The sequence below is a fragment of the Fusarium subglutinans genome (assembly GCF_013396075.1).
Source record: "Fusarium subglutinans strain NRRL 66333 chromosome Unknown NRRL66333_c0000118, whole genome shotgun sequence".
Classification (NCBI taxonomy): domain Eukaryota; kingdom Fungi; phylum Ascomycota; class Sordariomycetes; order Hypocreales; family Nectriaceae; genus Fusarium; species Fusarium subglutinans.
This window is the reverse complement of record NW_023502181.1, coordinates 64,276-80,134: the sequence shown is the minus strand read 5'-3', so window position 1 is coordinate 80,134 and position 15,859 is coordinate 64,276. Positions and strand designations below refer to the sequence as shown.

The 15,859-nt window shown below is 49.6% G+C and overlaps 4 protein-coding genes across 4 annotated transcripts; 2 read left to right on the top strand and 2 right to left on the bottom strand.

Annotated features, from left to right (window-relative positions):
* Nucleotides 1–1,813: 1,813 nt before the first annotated feature.
* FSUBG_8559 (uncharacterized protein) lies at nt 1,814–3,891 on the top strand (the record flags this gene model as incomplete). Its single annotated transcript, XM_036686978.1, has 7 exons — nt 1,814–1,870; nt 1,925–1,941; nt 1,990–2,062; nt 2,113–2,253; nt 2,306–3,142; nt 3,196–3,394; nt 3,455–3,891. 7 exons carry the CDS (start codon nt 1,814–1,816, stop codon nt 3,889–3,891), a joined length of 1,761 nt encoding a protein of 586 aa, XP_036535943.1.
* A 2,261-nt stretch (nt 3,892–6,152) lies between these two features.
* FSUBG_8558 (uncharacterized protein) lies at nt 6,153–10,038 on the bottom strand (the record flags this gene model as incomplete). The annotated part of the gene is made up of 3 exons (XM_036686977.1): nt 6,153–7,240; nt 7,290–9,513; nt 9,568–10,038. 3 exons carry the CDS (start codon nt 10,036–10,038, stop codon nt 6,153–6,155), a joined length of 3,783 nt encoding a protein of 1,260 aa, XP_036535942.1.
* Nucleotides 10,039–11,267: 1,229 nt separating this feature from the next.
* On the top strand, nt 11,268–12,849 carry FSUBG_8557 (ubiquitin carboxyl-terminal hydrolase isozyme L5; the record flags this gene model as incomplete). The annotated part of the gene is made up of 4 exons (XM_036686976.1): nt 11,268–11,647; nt 11,702–11,801; nt 11,847–12,249; nt 12,299–12,849. 4 exons carry the CDS (start codon nt 11,268–11,270, stop codon nt 12,847–12,849), a joined length of 1,434 nt encoding a protein of 477 aa, XP_036535941.1.
* A 270-nt stretch (nt 12,850–13,119) lies between these two features.
* On the bottom strand, nt 13,120–15,146 carry FSUBG_8556 (uncharacterized protein; the record flags this gene model as incomplete). The annotated part of the gene is made up of 4 exons (XM_036686975.1): nt 13,120–13,294; nt 13,347–14,455; nt 14,506–14,683; nt 14,737–15,146. The coding sequence occupies 4 exons, from the start codon at nt 15,144–15,146 to the stop codon at nt 13,120–13,122; spliced, it is 1,872 nt and encodes a 623-aa protein (XP_036535940.1).
* Between the last annotated feature and the right edge of the window lie 713 nt (nt 15,147–15,859).

Here is a 15,859-nt window from a genome sequence, read left to right as displayed (position 1 = left end):
ATTAATGTTGCTGTATTAGACAGAACTATGGTTGTGGCTTCATGATTAGACAGTAGTCAGATTTCCAGACTGCTGGGTCTCCAATCCCGAGTCATGAGCTGCAACCACGACATGTGTCTTCCTTTGATCGAGTGAGAGAAATTCCCAGCATTCCACAGCATGCTACAAATGCAGCCAGGAACGTGGCCCCAGGACTCAACACTAGAAATACTTTACGACTACTTTCTCATCTAGTTAAAGTCTGAGTTGATTGGTCACGTTGGAAGTTTAAGCAGACACAATAGTGCAAACACTTGGACACAAAGCTGGCCAGGTGTCGATTGCTACATCAAGTAAAGCATTCTTAACCTTTGTTGTCGGCTACCCAAGTCTTGAATAACACTACGTGCATCCGCCTCCCTACATGGCTTTACAAATGGAACCAAGACACGGGACAGCTCCAACAGCCTTCCTGACAATAACCAAGCCAGGAGTGCCGGAAACAATGCAGCTAAAGAAAGAGAAACACAAATCTGACGGACCCGTCATTCTGGCAGCGAATGTCTCGTCGAAACCGGCTTCGTATTTGTAGTGGATGCGCTGTCGACCTGTCTTCCGTAGGCACAGCGCGAGAACGATCAACATGGCGCCGAAGCCAGGACAGTAGTAGAACGGCTAGAATGGATATCTCAACAGCTGGGTGGTTTTTTCTCTCTCTCTTCTCACTTCTTCACCAGCTAGCGATCTTCCAGCTTAGGTCACATAGTGGCCATGGTGCGCCATGATCACCTCCACACAGTCGAATTTGGGGACGATCTCCAGTACAATCGGACAGCCAACCAAGGGTCATGGAGTGCTGTGAAGGACCAAAAAGCTTTGGGATGGACACAAGGGGACACCCCACAGGGACGGCCGCCAGACTTGTTCGCGCAATAGCGCTTCATTCCCACCGCGATCTTGGTTGAGGCTAAACCAACCTTGGCTGGAAAAGCCCACTCCGGCTCAAGCTTTTCTCTTTCGCCTTGCTCAGAGCATCAGCAGCGACATCAGCATCAGCACCAGTACCAGCAAAAGCACAGATCCCCCTGCCCCAGCCCGCGTGGGAAGTGCCATCTGCTCTCGGAAGAGAGCGTGCTGAGCGAGGTGCGCTAGGTATCGAGTACCTGGCAATATCCACATCTCCGGGCCAAGAGCTAAGTCACTACAACCCCCCGCCAAAGCCAAGCCAAGCCACTCGAGTTCAGAGACAAAAGCAGGCTCAGGCTGTTCCGTTCCACCCACGCCTGTGCCCACTCCCGCTCACACGGCCTCCCAACTTTGTCTGTCTTGAGATACAACTCAGGCCCTGTCCCCGTTTCCCGTTCCTCATTTCCTCCATTTTCAGCCCCTTGGTCTTGCAATTGCGACGGCCCTCATCTATCGCATCATCGCCCTCGATCTCCCTGCGAAGACCCTTTTATTCAATCTGGAGCACTCTAGGGAGCAAAGCTTTCTAGCCCCTGGACCTGCTGGTGACGACTGAACATCAACGCGTCCAGTTCTCGAGTCTGCATCTAGCCCTTACGCCATTCGTTATCATCTCAGCTCGGCGCATCGAGAACTATTCCTCCTCTGTTGAAAAGAACCAGAACCGTTCTTTTTTCCCCCAAACTTATTGTTACCTAAGGTTCGACAACGATCAACGGCGACTCGGCCCGGCTAAACGCCTCTTCCATCCGTTATCCGTCGAATCGACTCTTGAACAATCCGTATTGTTCTAATAGCAGACCGGCGGCGAAATCATCTCGAAGCAAAACATAGAGTAGTAAAGGCACTCCTTACATAAACGCATAATATGTCTGGCGACGGAACCTCAACCCCCGGGGTTGGTGGCAGCAATGCCAGCGAGTTTGTAAGTCGACAGGTCGACAGTGGCTGATTACATCACAACTGACACCTCTGATAGGTTCGCAAGCTTTATCGGTATGGCTACTCGTAGCTGCCTGTGCATGAGATGCTAACAGATTCAAGAATGCTCGAAGATCCGGCGCATCAAGACGTTGCAAGATGGGGAAAAGACGGCGATACGTTCGTTGTTGTTGAGGTAGGCTTGAACTGAAATTGACTACAATCTTCAAATACTTACAGCGCTAGAACGAAAAATTTACACGTTCAATCTTGCCTAAGCACTTCAAGCACAGCAACATGGCCAGCTTTGTCCGACAATTGAACAAGTACGATTTTCATAAAGTGCGACAAACAAATGACAGTGGATCTGCGGCCAATGGTGCCAATGTGAGTTTACCTGACCGTTAGATGTTGAAGCCAATAATGACCAAAAAGCTAGACTCTTGAGTTCAAGCATCCCAATTTCAGGGTGGGCAGCAAGGACGATCTCGATAACATTCGTCGAAAGGCCCCAGCACCCAGGAGGACACAAGCCACAGAGGACTTCACAACTAGTCATCACATCAGTGTCATGACTGAACAACTGACAGCTACCCAGCAGCAAGTGCAGCAGCTCCAGGAGCTCTTCACCGAAGTGTCTCAGACCAACCGACTTCTTGTTAACGAGGTTTTGACTTTGCAAAAAATGCTCAATGCGCAAAAGCAATCACAGCACGAAATGCTTAATTTCCTCTCACCTTCAGGCAACCGTCATCAACAGGGCATGCACCTCAATGTCGGAACATCCCCTCTGGATGGTAGTGACGATTCGGCACCAGAATTGCGACGGGCTCGTGAGCTTCTGTCTAGCGTGACACCTGATCAAATTGCCGACCGAGAGCTGGAACGTCTTCAGGGCGTGTATGGATCTCCGGCAGACTCCGCAGTTGTCATCCCACAAGCCTCGATGCCTATGATGCATGATCCAATGAACGACATTAACCGCTACCCCGTGTACCCGGTGGGTCAAACCGTCGGCATCGATCCTTTCCACTCGGATCACATCCACAAGATCCCTTATGCAATGCCGAATGAGTCCAGCGCCAACGCCATGCAGGAGGTTCCTGCTCCCCAGCCCATCAACATCCAAACACACGCAAACTCTAACTCGTCGACCAACTCGGCCCTCACCTGGGCTTCACGAAAACCCAGGATTTTCCTTGTCGAAGATGACCCGACTTGTGCTAAGATTGGTATCAAGTTTCTCAAGTCGATGGGCTGTGAAGTTGAGCATGCTGTATGTGGTTTTCCCAATAACCTTCTTAGGCCACCTAACTGACCACTGATTAGCAAAACGGAGCAGACGCATATAGCCGCATCACTAGTGTTGCCCGCGATCATTTTGACATGATCTTCATGGACATCATAATGCCCAAGCTGGATGGTGTCTCGACAACCATGTATATACGGCAAGACTGCCCTGCCATTCCCATTGTCGCTATGACGTCGAATATCCGATCTGACGAGGTCCACTGCTATTTTGAACACGGTAAGCGCTTGCCGAAGCAGGAGCTGCGAACGAACATGGGAACTAATCTTAGATGTCTAGGCATGAATGGAGTTCTGGCTAAGCCATTCACCAAGAGCGGAATGCAGAAGATTGTCGAAAATCACTTGAGCTATCTCCTCAAGGGTTATGACCCTTCGACTCAACAAGAATCAGGCTCAGGTTATGTAGTTGGTGGCGCAGGTTACATGAACCCGCCGAGCAACTTGAACACTCCCGGTGGAACAAATTTCAAGTTCGAGACAACGCCCACGCCGCCGGCGACTGGCGCCACTTGGTCCCCGGGCCAGATGCCGCAGCAGTCTCCCATGACCGCAGGGATGGACCAAGGCTATGGCATGGTCAATGGCGCAAACCAGTACGGCCTGACGCCCACCAGCGCGAGCCGAGCTAGTTTCCCAACAAGCATTTCACAAAGCAGCCAAGGGCGAATGGATGGCCAAAGCCCACCAGAAAAGCGCCAGCGGACCTACGTTTGAGCCACTGATATAGTGATATGTGCCCGATGTACGCTTGAGGCTACATCATGAGGAGTATGGCGTTTGGAGCGAGACAGTATGGGTATTCTAAGACTGATGATGGCTTTTTGGTGTTGGCTGTCGTGGAAGAAGGATTTTGTTGTCGTATATTTCGCATTTATGATCGGGGAGACGCATTGAGCCGGATCCCTTGACGAACAAAGACATGCAGCAGAGATACAGCAGGCAGGCAGGTAGCTGTCCCTGGCATTGGCAGAAACGGCGCGTTCGTGGATTTGTTTCGGGAGTGTTTGGAACGTCTGATGAATGAGCTTTTGATACCTGCGATAATATCATTGTCATTAGGGTGCCAGCCCCGGCCCAGCACGCAACACTTTTGCTTTCTTGGTGGTGCCCAAGTGCTGAGTTCGATTCCATGGGCATGAATGAGAGCATCGTCCGTCCAGTGAAGCTTCGCACACCACCTGACTGACCTCTTGGTTCAGGCTGTAATCATATTGGACATTTCCTAAGGGAGTTAAGTATGGATGTTTGAATAGTTAGTTTAACCGGTAGTATATGGGTAGTATTGTGATATATATATATGGAAAAAAGTCAAGTTGGCTGTGGAGTAGGTAGATAGATAGATGGAGGGAGAAGCACGGAAATGACGGAAACGCCTGACCAAAAGTGTTTCAAGCAGCAGAGAGAACAGATGACAGATATAAATACCCAGCCCAGCCCAGCCCAGCCCAGCCCAGCCCAGCACAGCACAGCACGTCCTTATTACAACAAGTTAACGTTTGCAAGGTTGTGTAGGTGTGGCACAGGGAGGTGCAGATCGATTGAGTTCTGGACCGTTTCGAATGGTGGGGTTGGAGCGAGTTTGGGCACACGAATTTCCTCGATGGGCTTTGTTCAGAAGGGGCTTTTTGCCTATAGCGTGTCCGTCAGCCGTTGCACCGCAGATTTGGGTGCCGTTGAGCTCTGGCTTTGGCCTGGGCCGTTTGGGGTTGTGCACTGAAATGCGGTATAGAGCCGGTGTTTGTGTTGCACGGTAGTGGATGTAGCTGAATCTTGTGCAACCATTGATAGCAACCACTGATAGACCTACCTACCTATTGTGCTTGTGCTTGAGGGTTGGTGACCTAATAAATGATAACGTGGAGGGAAATATTAGTCTTGCCTTGCAAAGTAGAGAGAGAGAGAGAGCGAGAGCGAGAGAGATCTGGTGCAAGGTATCCAATCTCTATCCCCTGTCATCCAGACCCTGTTATGCTTCGACATGGCATGGCTTTGGAATAGTCGAGACTGCGCTGCTGCAAGACTAGAAGGTCGAGACAAGACACTACCGAGGCCAGGACCAGTCTTGGCACTAAATATCATGAGAGATGACGTCGGCATCAATGTCAATCGCCTGAGAGGACCTTGTTCTGTATCCGTGCTATAGGTAGTTAGCCAATGCCTGTCTCTCAGTTGCTGATCCGTCCGAGCGGGCCCAGGGACTGATTATTTATTGTGCTCAGACCAAGCACACTTCCATTGCTTATACATATGAGCGACCGTTGAACTTGTGGCGGCAAGGCAGAACAAGTGTGGTGCACCCGCTGAAGGGTGGTTTAGTGAGCATGTCACCACAAGCTCGAGATTCGACCAGAGGTTGTTGAATATAGCTAGCTAGGTAGCTTAGCTACCTTAGGCACGCCTGGAACGATTTTATCCCATCTACCGGGCTCCGGATATAGAATGGCCACCTACTTACTACCTTAGGTAGTTAGTCAGTAAGAAACTGGCCTGTAACTGCTCCGTGGTGTTATCGAAAAGAACCTGATTGGAATTGGTCCGACCAGCGGCCGTGTTGGCACTGACTGGCGCTGATGTGAATTCTTGGGCATGGCTACAGATCCAGCCACGGACAGACGAGGTGCTTCGACCCATCTAGACTCCAAAAGAATCTGTAGCTTGATGCATGAGCAGGGGGGAGATTCATTCGAACATATCGCTCTTCCTCTTGATAAGAGCCTCAGGCCTGTGAGACAAGCACTCCTTTCTCTGAACGAACGTAACAAGTCTTACTTATTCAATCTTGCTCTGATTAACCCTACTTAACGCCATGCCATGGTATAGATGCATATATACAACTCAGTGTCCCTCCTCGTTGTTGATCGTCCTCGCCCCTGGCTGTACAATCCCTTCATTACCTATCAAACAACCGAAACGTCAAAAATTTTCAAACTATCTTTCTTTACCCCATATCATGTCGCAACCCGTCTTGAACAGCTCTATCTTCTTTGCTTTTTCTCCACCTGCTGAGTCGAGAACGAGCAGAATTTGTCCTTGATCGCAACAACCTCGTACGTACCCTCCTGGCTCGCCTTGACCACCTTGCTGTGTTCATAAGACACATCATGTCTTGTTTCGAGCACAACACTGCGTTGCCCCTTCTTGGCGTTGGAACTGCGAGTGTAGGTGAACTCAAAGGGTGGCGTGCCCCAGAACTCAAACAGAATATCCACCTCGTTGCCTTCGTGTATGTCCACCCGGGATTGTTTACCACGGCTGATCTGAACACTGGGCAGCGGGTGGATAGTCTTGGGGATGTTTACCGCAGCACGGCACTCGCTGGCCTTGTCCGAGATGCTAGTGATGACGAAATCGCCAGGCTTCTCCGCAATACGGCGGAAGTTGGTTGTTTGCGACTTAGCATTCCATCGGCCGTTGAAGTCGTATGAGATGTCGAATGGAGGTGTACCAGACAGAGTATATGCAATACGCTCGCCAACGCAATAGTCGCGTCGAGACTCGAGAGGGTAGATGGATGGCGCCTCGTAGAGGTGGATCTGCACCGAGGGCCCTCCAATCTCGTACTTGCGCTGGCAGCCCCGAGCGTCTCTAACAGTACGAATGCGAACCTGCTGGGCACCAAGACGGAGGTGCTGACGAGGAATCCTGATACCATACGTGTTTGAGTCGATCGACGGAATTCGATACGTCTCGGCGGGTGAGCCAGCTTGATGCTTGATCTCAACCTCGACATAAAAGGGAGCAACTCCCGTAAGCTTGATCGGGATCCTGTCCTCGTGCTCCTGCTCTTCCATGCAATACTTGAACGACTGACCTGGCTTTGAAAACCCGGCAGCAGGCTTGGCATTCACGCGCTGCGTAACAGTAAGAGGACTGAAGTTCTTATCGCTATTGTAGAGATTATCGGCAAGAGCAGAGAACTTGTAGGCATAGTCGCCAGCCTTGGTGGTATCCATAGAAATGGCTGCCTTGGCGAGGGCGGCGTCGAAATCCTTCCGCGTGAATGCCTTTGCGCCTTGGAATGACTTGTGGGTAACCTCATATTCGACATGATAAGGGGGTGATCCTGTAACTAGTCAGCGAGAATCTCGGGTTAAATGCTGCTGGCTGCTTACCTTTGAGGTTGACCTCGAAGCCGTCAATGTCTCCTTCACAGATGTCTTGCTTGACCAAGGTATTGCCGTCCGAAGTGATACTGGGAGACTCCACGATCGAGATCTCTGGTCTAGGGAACCAGCCCACCTCGAATTGGGATGCTGTTGGCACGACAGATCCAGGGCACTGGCTGTCTCGCACATCCGTCAATTCATAGACGCCCTGTGACTTGACAAGCAGGTTGTCGTTGGCGTTGTTGGCGCGCTTGGTCAACACTTCGCCATTACCGTTGAGGTTCCTGTAGCTGATCTCGAAAGGAGGTTCTCCCTCGAGACGGAGGGGCAGTCGTAGGTGAGTATCTTCCACGGCCATGATCTTCTGCTTATGTTCGACAAAGCCAAAGGCGGCTCTAGGTTGCTGGCGTCGTACAGCGATCTTGACTTGGTCCTGAAGGAAAGTTTTACAGCCTCGCTTATCCTGGACACTGCTCAACGCAAGAATATACTCTCCGCCTTTGCGGAGGGTGTTGGTCTTGATCCTGAAGCTATTCTCTTGAACACCAGTGACTCGCTCAGACTTGCGTTTACCATCATGAACGATCTCCCATTCCAGATTGAAGGGAGCCTCACCGTAAAGGAGGGCATCGAGTTCAACTTCCGAGTCAAGACAAGCATTGATAACACCGGTGGTACTTGCGATTTTGGCTGAGGCGGCAGGCTTCACAACCTGTTCCAAAACCTTGTCCTCGCCGGTGAGAGGCAGGTTGTCATAAACAGCGTCATCAATGGACTTGAAGACGTATTTGTGGTGACCTGCCATCTTGGGCACCAGTTCCAGCTGAGATCGCAGACCAGAGACGCGGTGAGATTGCTTCTCAATATGCCCGTCACTGGTAACGATGTCGTACCGAACAACAAATGGCGGTGTTCCAACGAGATCCAGGTCCACCCGCAGTCCAACCGAGTTACCTGCACATTTATCGGGGATCTCCTCTGAGCGAATCGAGAGCGAAGGCTCTAATGGGTTTAGGAGAAGGCATGAAGACGGCTCTTTGACCTCACCCTTGCAAGACCCGCTTGACACGGTCTTTAAAGTGTAGAGACCTGGCTCTGAAACAAATGGCTTATCCAATGCGTTCTTAGCGTTATAGTTTCCAATTGAGACCTGATCGCCATGCTCACCACTGTTGGTGAGCGAGTTGATAGGCGAGAAATCCCACGTGACCTCGTGGGATGTATCGTCTTTCGAACCGGCCAGAGAGAAGTCTACAGGAAGCCTGACGGAACGGCCCTTGGCAACCTTGAAGGGATTACGTAGGTCGCAACCATTCATGCTCGCCCTAGGTCGCTCCTTGACTCTGAAGCCGTACTTGAGACCCTTTGAGCGGGCCTTTTCATCCTCTTCCAAGTCGGCGTATTTGACAATGTTGTCGAAGGCATCGCGCACCTCATCGATCGAGTATTCCCACTCTCCAGCAGAAGTCATAGACTCGTTAAGACCAACAGTCACCTTGGAAGGCCGCACCCAAGTTATATCATCCTGGCTCTCCAGAACAAGACTGGAAGAAGCCGTAAGAAGAGGCGATGAGAATCCATCAGGCTGGAGACTCTGGAAGTGGAAGCTGTGATCTTTGCCATTGATCGTACGGCTGTACACAATCTTGAGAGGAGGAGTACCGTAGACGTCGAGGGAGAGATCAGAAAGCTCTTGAATGCAGCGCTGGGGATCTGAAGACGCTCGAATTCTTGCTTGAGGGCAAGGCACCACATATGTATCCCTGGTGGCGCGCTGAACCTCTAGCTTGTACTCGTCCAAAACCCGTCCAAGTCGATAGACACCCGGTTTCTTAACCGGATAGTCCCACTGAAAACCGGACGTAGTCTGATCGGCAGTATGTTCTCGAATTTGCTTGGCTACCCTGTTGACCTCCCGGTTTGAAATCTTGATTATTTCTTCCTTGTTCGTTTCGAGGTCAATGCGAACCAATTCAATTTCGGCAGGGATGGTGGCATTAAAGTAGATAGGCAGAGATGCGACATTCTTTGGCTTTGCGCCCAGGCAGAACGGAGCTGCTTCGGGGTTGAGGATTGCAGAACCTTCAGGCAAGATGTTGATAATCTGCTTTCCCATGATGAGGGAGTGGTTGTTGAGAATGGTCGAGACTTTGACATTATGCTCGGAAACTGATAATTCACGGTCGTAGAGAACTTTGAAGAAGCCGAATAGCCACGAATGCAGTGGGATCTACACTTGGGTTAGTTTTGCTAGTCAGTATTGTGATGGCGACCGAGAGCTTACAGGAATATTAAACATGAGCATCCAGTTGAATGCCAGCTGTAAGACGAAGATTCCGGTAACAACAGACTGGGAGAGCTCAAGCCAGGGTATCCTCAATTCTGGTACACCAAATAGGAAGATAAAGTCGATAAAGATCCATTTCAGGAAGAGGAGCCAGGAATAGTCGCCATCTTCAACCACCTGAAGCCAGTCATAGAACTTCCAAGCCCACAACAAGAAGTAGACACCAAATGCATAAAGACGTTGTTGGGGAGCATCGAGAACGGTCAGAGGAATGACAGGCTGGCTAATGGCGCCCTGGGGCTGCGTCTTCTCAGGTGCAAGAGGGAGAGAAGGTGACCTCGCTGAAGAATCCCTTCCATATGACGGTGAGCCTGCTGAGCTAGGAGTCTGTGGATTGTTGTGTCGTCGAGCAGCGGTAGCTGGGGTAGCTGGGAACCCAGACCGCAGGCGGGGAGTCGATGTGCTCATGGCATTCGCATTACGGAGAAATAGACGCGCCTAAAAGAGAAATCAATAATTGGAAGAACCGAGTCGCAGCCTGTAGATGATGGGGCGACTGGTCGTTGCGCGTTGTGAGGTGCAAGGTTGGAGATTGGTTGTCGCAGTTAATGTTTTGATACTAAAGTGAATGTAGTTTTCACGGGTGGATGATGGAAATTCCTTTGGACTGCGTCACGTCTGGTCTGGCTGTACTGTACTGAGGTGGACGCGACTGGCCCCTGCAAATTGGAGCTACAGTGGGTACTGGCCAGTTGGCGCCTAGGTAGGTAAGCTTCAGTACCTAATAAGGTACCTACCTACCTCTAGGTGGCTTTGCAAACGCTTTCGGACATTGAGCTGATGAGATTGAGTTTGATGAAGGGAGGGTGATGTACAAAGAGGCGTTTTCTTTGATAACAACAATCAACCGTCTTCCGCCGTTAGGTGGGTAATTAATAAAATACAGGTAGAAATATCTTTACGATATGTTCATGCATGGTACTAATTGGCTGATAGCTATGGTTTTGGGCTAACAATGCAAGTAAACTGAATGCTTATTGGCTACAACATGAAGCTGTCTTCTGCTGTCTTTATGCTCATTATCAACTTCATCTTCATGCAACATATGACAGTTCTTTTTGAAGCCTACGATGAATTGATAGCTCAACAGAGCAAATCCTGCTAGCTCACAGGTATATATTTACCTGACGTCTGCGGACGCCCCTCTGTAGGGATATGTTATCAAGACTCTAATGTGCTTTATATGTAGACGCACCACCCTCTCCGTTGCTAAGCACTGCATACCGTTGTCAGAGGCGGACAGGTAGCTACCGATGATGATAGCTTGAGCTCCTTTCTTTCACCCACGCACAAGGTGAGGCCTAGAAGCCCCTCTTTGCTTGGGTACCTTACCTACCTACTTGTGCCTAAGGGTAGGTAGGTACCTTAGGTAAGGTACCTAGGTATGGATTGGATTGGAAGTTTGCATGCACTGCTTTATTGTTTTGGCAGGTAAAGCATCCAGCGCACAAACACCAGAAAGACATCCAAGTCTCACCATAAAGCCTACCCAGACCACCCCAAATAACCATCTCTCTCTCTTTCTTATTAGTTTCACTTGGGCCGGGTAATCTTATCTTGATACTCGCAAGATCTTCTCCTCCCCCTTCTCCTTCGTCTGCATTTTCCCTTCCATCACCGTCGATAAATGTTCCGCCATGAACGACGAGCTGCAAGCTGACGACAATGTTCAGGGCGGAAAGTCTCTTGAAGACGCGCCCTTTGTGCGTCGATCTACTCGTCTAGCTTCCAAGCCTCCTACACAAGTCACAATGAGTCGTCCCAGGAGGAACCCGAAGCGCAAGGCCAGCGAGACCAGCGAGGCAGCAAACGAGTTGAATCATCGCCTAAATTCTGATGAACTCCTTGATGAAGCCTTAGCTCCTCTGTCACTCAAGGATGTCGAAGATTGGGAAGGCTGGGTAGAGCTTGAGTCAGAACCAGCCTTCTTCAATATCATTCTCCGAGACTTGGGAGTTTGCAATGTCAAAGCGCAGGAGATCTTCACCATCGACCAAGATTCACTCGCACTTCTCCCGTAAGACTCCAATAAGCAATGGCTTATACCACAGCATTTGCTAACATCTCTTAGACAGCCGGTATACGGTTTGATCTTTCTGTTTCAGTATCTACCTGGGCTCGAAGAGGAGAGCGAAGAACAAGATGCAACAGGTGTGTGGTTTGCGAATCAGGTAGGTAACAGAAAACCTTCAAATATCCTTTCTGACTATGAATAGACCACAAACAATGCATGTGCGACTGTGGCCATGCTAAACATTGTTATGAACGTCGAAGGAATTGACCTCGGTGAAAAGCTCCGAGACTTCAAGGAGTCAACCAAGTACCTCAATACTGCACTACGAGGCCATCAAATCAGCAAAAATAACTTCATACGCAAGATACACAACTCTTTCACCCGTCGTATGGACCATCTCAACGCTGATCTGTGTCTGGAGAACGAAGCATCAGACGCAAAAACCAGCACGAGCAGGAGGCGTACAGCAGGAAAGAAAGGGAAGAAGGCACCTCCACGAAAAAAGAGATCCAATACAGATTATGGATTTCATTTCATTGCCTATGTTCCCGCGGGTGGTTATGTGTGGGAATTAGATGGGCTCCAGTATAGGCCTCATAGGCTGGGTAAGCTCTCTGCAACTATTTCAGGGACTTAGCTAATCTCGTCCATTAGATCTCGTTCCTGATAATGGCGATTGGACAAGTGTGGCAAGACCACAAATCGAAGGCCGAATGTTCCAATATGAAGAGAGTCAGCTCTCTTTCAACCTTCTAGCTCTGTGTCAGAGCCCGCTCACTGTCTACGCACAAACTATTGCCCACGCCGCTGCATCCCTTCAGTATCTACTCAAGAACACCGAATCTCTTCCCACATTCAAGGACCTCATCTCTGCAGAGAAACCTCCTCTGGACATTGAAGACGAGTCGCGACTGTCCGATTTCAACCTCACCAAGGAAGATATCATGAACGCTCACGTTCCAGACGCTCTACAGGAAAAGCTTAAGCGGCCGGGTTTCGACAGTCAGAGTGCTTATGAGCTTCACCAAGAGCTTGTTGTCGAAGTCAAGGCTGCCATGGGCGAGTACCGCTCAGAATTGATGGCTATTTCCGATGATGAGCAGCGGGTAAAAGGTCGAAAAAAGGACTACGGACCTGCCCTACACAAGTGGATGAAAAAACTTGCCGAGAAGGGTGTTTTGGAAGAAGTAATCAAGGCGACATGATGTTGTATTCGGGTCACAAAGAGCTTAGAGCGCTTAGAACATATGTAATACCGGAAGAGTCTACTCACTCATGCTATTGAAACTAATTCCATTGTAGCAATACTTTGTACACCTTTTCGCTACGTAAACCACCTGTGTCACAAAATATGATCTCCTCTAAAGAGAGACTGCTCGCCGTCCATCATAATAAAGTCTTCCGAACACCAAGCATGCATTCCGAAGAGTAAAAATCGGGATAACCAACATGAAAGAAAAGATTCTCAACACCCTTTAATCGTCTGGGTACTGCTCCGTAATGTTGGACACAAAGGTACAAGTCCCAGCATCAAATCTCTTGAAGAACTTTCCAGCCTGAGGAAACAAAGATTCCGGGACCTCTCTCGGATCCTGAATCAGCACAATATTGTCTTCTGCAACAACATGCCGCTCGGGGCCTATTGTGCGTCTATATTTATACGTCAACTCGGGAATGAGGACTAGAGTTGTAGGCGACTTACAGGCAAGTGTAAAAGGTTTGGTTTCGGGGACGTACCCGGTTAGGTAATTCTGTATCGCTGTTATCGTCCAGCGTCTCGTCAATAGCCACGGTGTGTGGCATGGGCAAACGCCTCGTACCCTGGTCGGTCCACCCATTAACAGCACCGATCCAGCCATATCGTCGGTGTCTAAAGACCTGCCCAATCTTGTAGAGAACATTTTGGGTTCGCGCGTTGTTCCTGTGAAAAACAGGTGGTGGAACCTCATCAAACTCATCTACAAGACCTAAAACCTCGTGAGGGTCTTCCCACCTGCGAGGATTGTTCCTCATGAATCTCTCACGAAAGGGGCCAAAGCGATCGTACAAAGGAAATATGTACTTCTCAACAAGCCAGGCATCTACATGCCAGCTCTTTGCAAATCGGTTAAGGAAAGGTTCCAAAACCTCGTCCCATTCAAAGGAGTCGACCGGTGTAAGAAGAAGAGACGCCCAGAGTGCGGAGTAGAGGGACGCCTCTATATTGGCTGGATCATTGCCGGTGATGAGTCTGGTAAGCTCGGGGTCAGCCTGCTCATGGGCGCCAATCACCCTGGCAGCAGTGGCTCTGATATTGCGCGCTGTCCGCATGGCAAGGGCGACAGGGTTTACGGGAGACAAGAAGGTGTTGGTGCTCGACTGCCAGCCAAAGCGGGACAGCAAAGCCTGTAAATCAGCCAGAGGAATCTCCTCACTCGAGCCATATGGATCTAAGTACATCCTCTCTGGAGGTGCGTGGTCCTCTGTAACAGGGGTGCTGTCTAAAGTCTTTCCTTTATCTGCAAGCACTATAGCGTGTACATGAGTTGGAAAAGCGCAGCATTGTGCTTCGACACCTAAACGCTGAGCGAGGCAGCAAAAGATGGCGCTCGAGATGATAGGAATCGAGTCGTGATCTTCATGGCGCAGAGCTTGGCCGATGAGACAATTTCTGAGATTTCGATAACTTGTCTCAGGATTCCGCAAACCTGTGAGGTTATTCATTCGGAGCCATCGGTTTAATTCCAGTGCCTTTTGTCGCGTTGACATTTCACCAATGTCTGGTTGAGTCTTAAGAAACTCGGTTGCCAGATTATCAAGAATATCGCTAATCTTGACACAGTGTTAACCGGGGGAACCCTGGTCAGACGAGGAGTACTTACATCATCCAAATCGCCGGGCTGGTCGTGCAGAACGAATAAATCGAACGCCCCCAGAGCGCGCTCAAGGCTGAGGCTCTGTGGTTGGCCGCTGTGAGTCGAGGTCATAAGTTGAACGTTGTACCACTCGTCAATGGCGATAGATCTGTGGATACTATCCAGCAGGGATTGACTGTAATATCTAAAAGATCTGGATAAGTATTCGAACGGGAGATTAGCGATGAGGTTGCTCACCGTCGAGCCAAGACATCCTCGGCATTCTCGTCTGCTTTGCACTGCTCTAGAAGAAAATCTTTGGCGTCATAACCAAGCTGGCAAACTTTTTCATATCGCTTTAGGCGGCCAACTTTGGTTACAAGGATCTCGCCCAAGAGACGTTTAAGCTGTTCATTGCGGAACTTCCGTAAGATGAATAATTTCTTCCACGGTGTATCAGACGCCCTACCCTTTAAACGACGCTGCAGGTTGTGCTCGGGATGCCAGAATCTAAAATTGCTTCGACAATGATATTTCCACAGAAGCGGTTCATTAGCCAGATGCCTTAGGCGACGTGAGACAAGTTGGAAATTAGAGAGGTTGTCTTCTGGGGGGATATAATAGAGCAAATGTTGAATTATCTCGTCTGGCACTTGGGAAAAGAACATGGCGGGCCTCTCGATGAGGCAGGCAGTCGGTTATCGGGAGAACTGTGATGCGGTGTGTGGTGTGAGTGGTGAGTGGTGAGTGGTGAGTTCAGGTTGGAGGTTGGTGGATTGTTGGATAAGATTGGGTGTACAGAGTAAGGTAGGTAGGTAGTCACTGTACGGATATGAGATCTTTTGCTGATCGGGCTGTCGCTGTGTCACTGAAGTCCGCCGATCAACCGTATTCAACATGTCATGCTTTCTCCCCTCTTCGTGCTCATCAACCTATCGCCTCATTCTTTCAGGCGATGTTATCATCGTTAGGTAGGTCTGGGGTACTTACCTACGTTAGGGCGAAGAACATTAGCGGGGTTAGGTATGACCGTGGAGCAATGCTGAGTCATGCAAACATTGATATAATTGGGTACTGACAAATGACGGCAATTGGCTGCGATTTGTTTTGACTCTAGGCCGGAAATGGATACCAAAGTAAACAAAAACGCGCGTGGTAAGAGTGTCTGGGTCCTTCTTGCCCGACTTACAGCGGTAAGATAGCGCGCTACCTTACAATTCGACGCTACCTTACCTACACATCTTTACGACCTCTTTATCACGACCTTTTCTTATCGCTAACAACAAACACATCCAGAGACGCCCTCGCAAGACTTGAATGCTCTAGATTGCAGAGCGTTTCACACTGTTTACATAACATGCATTGCGTCTCTAATACACGG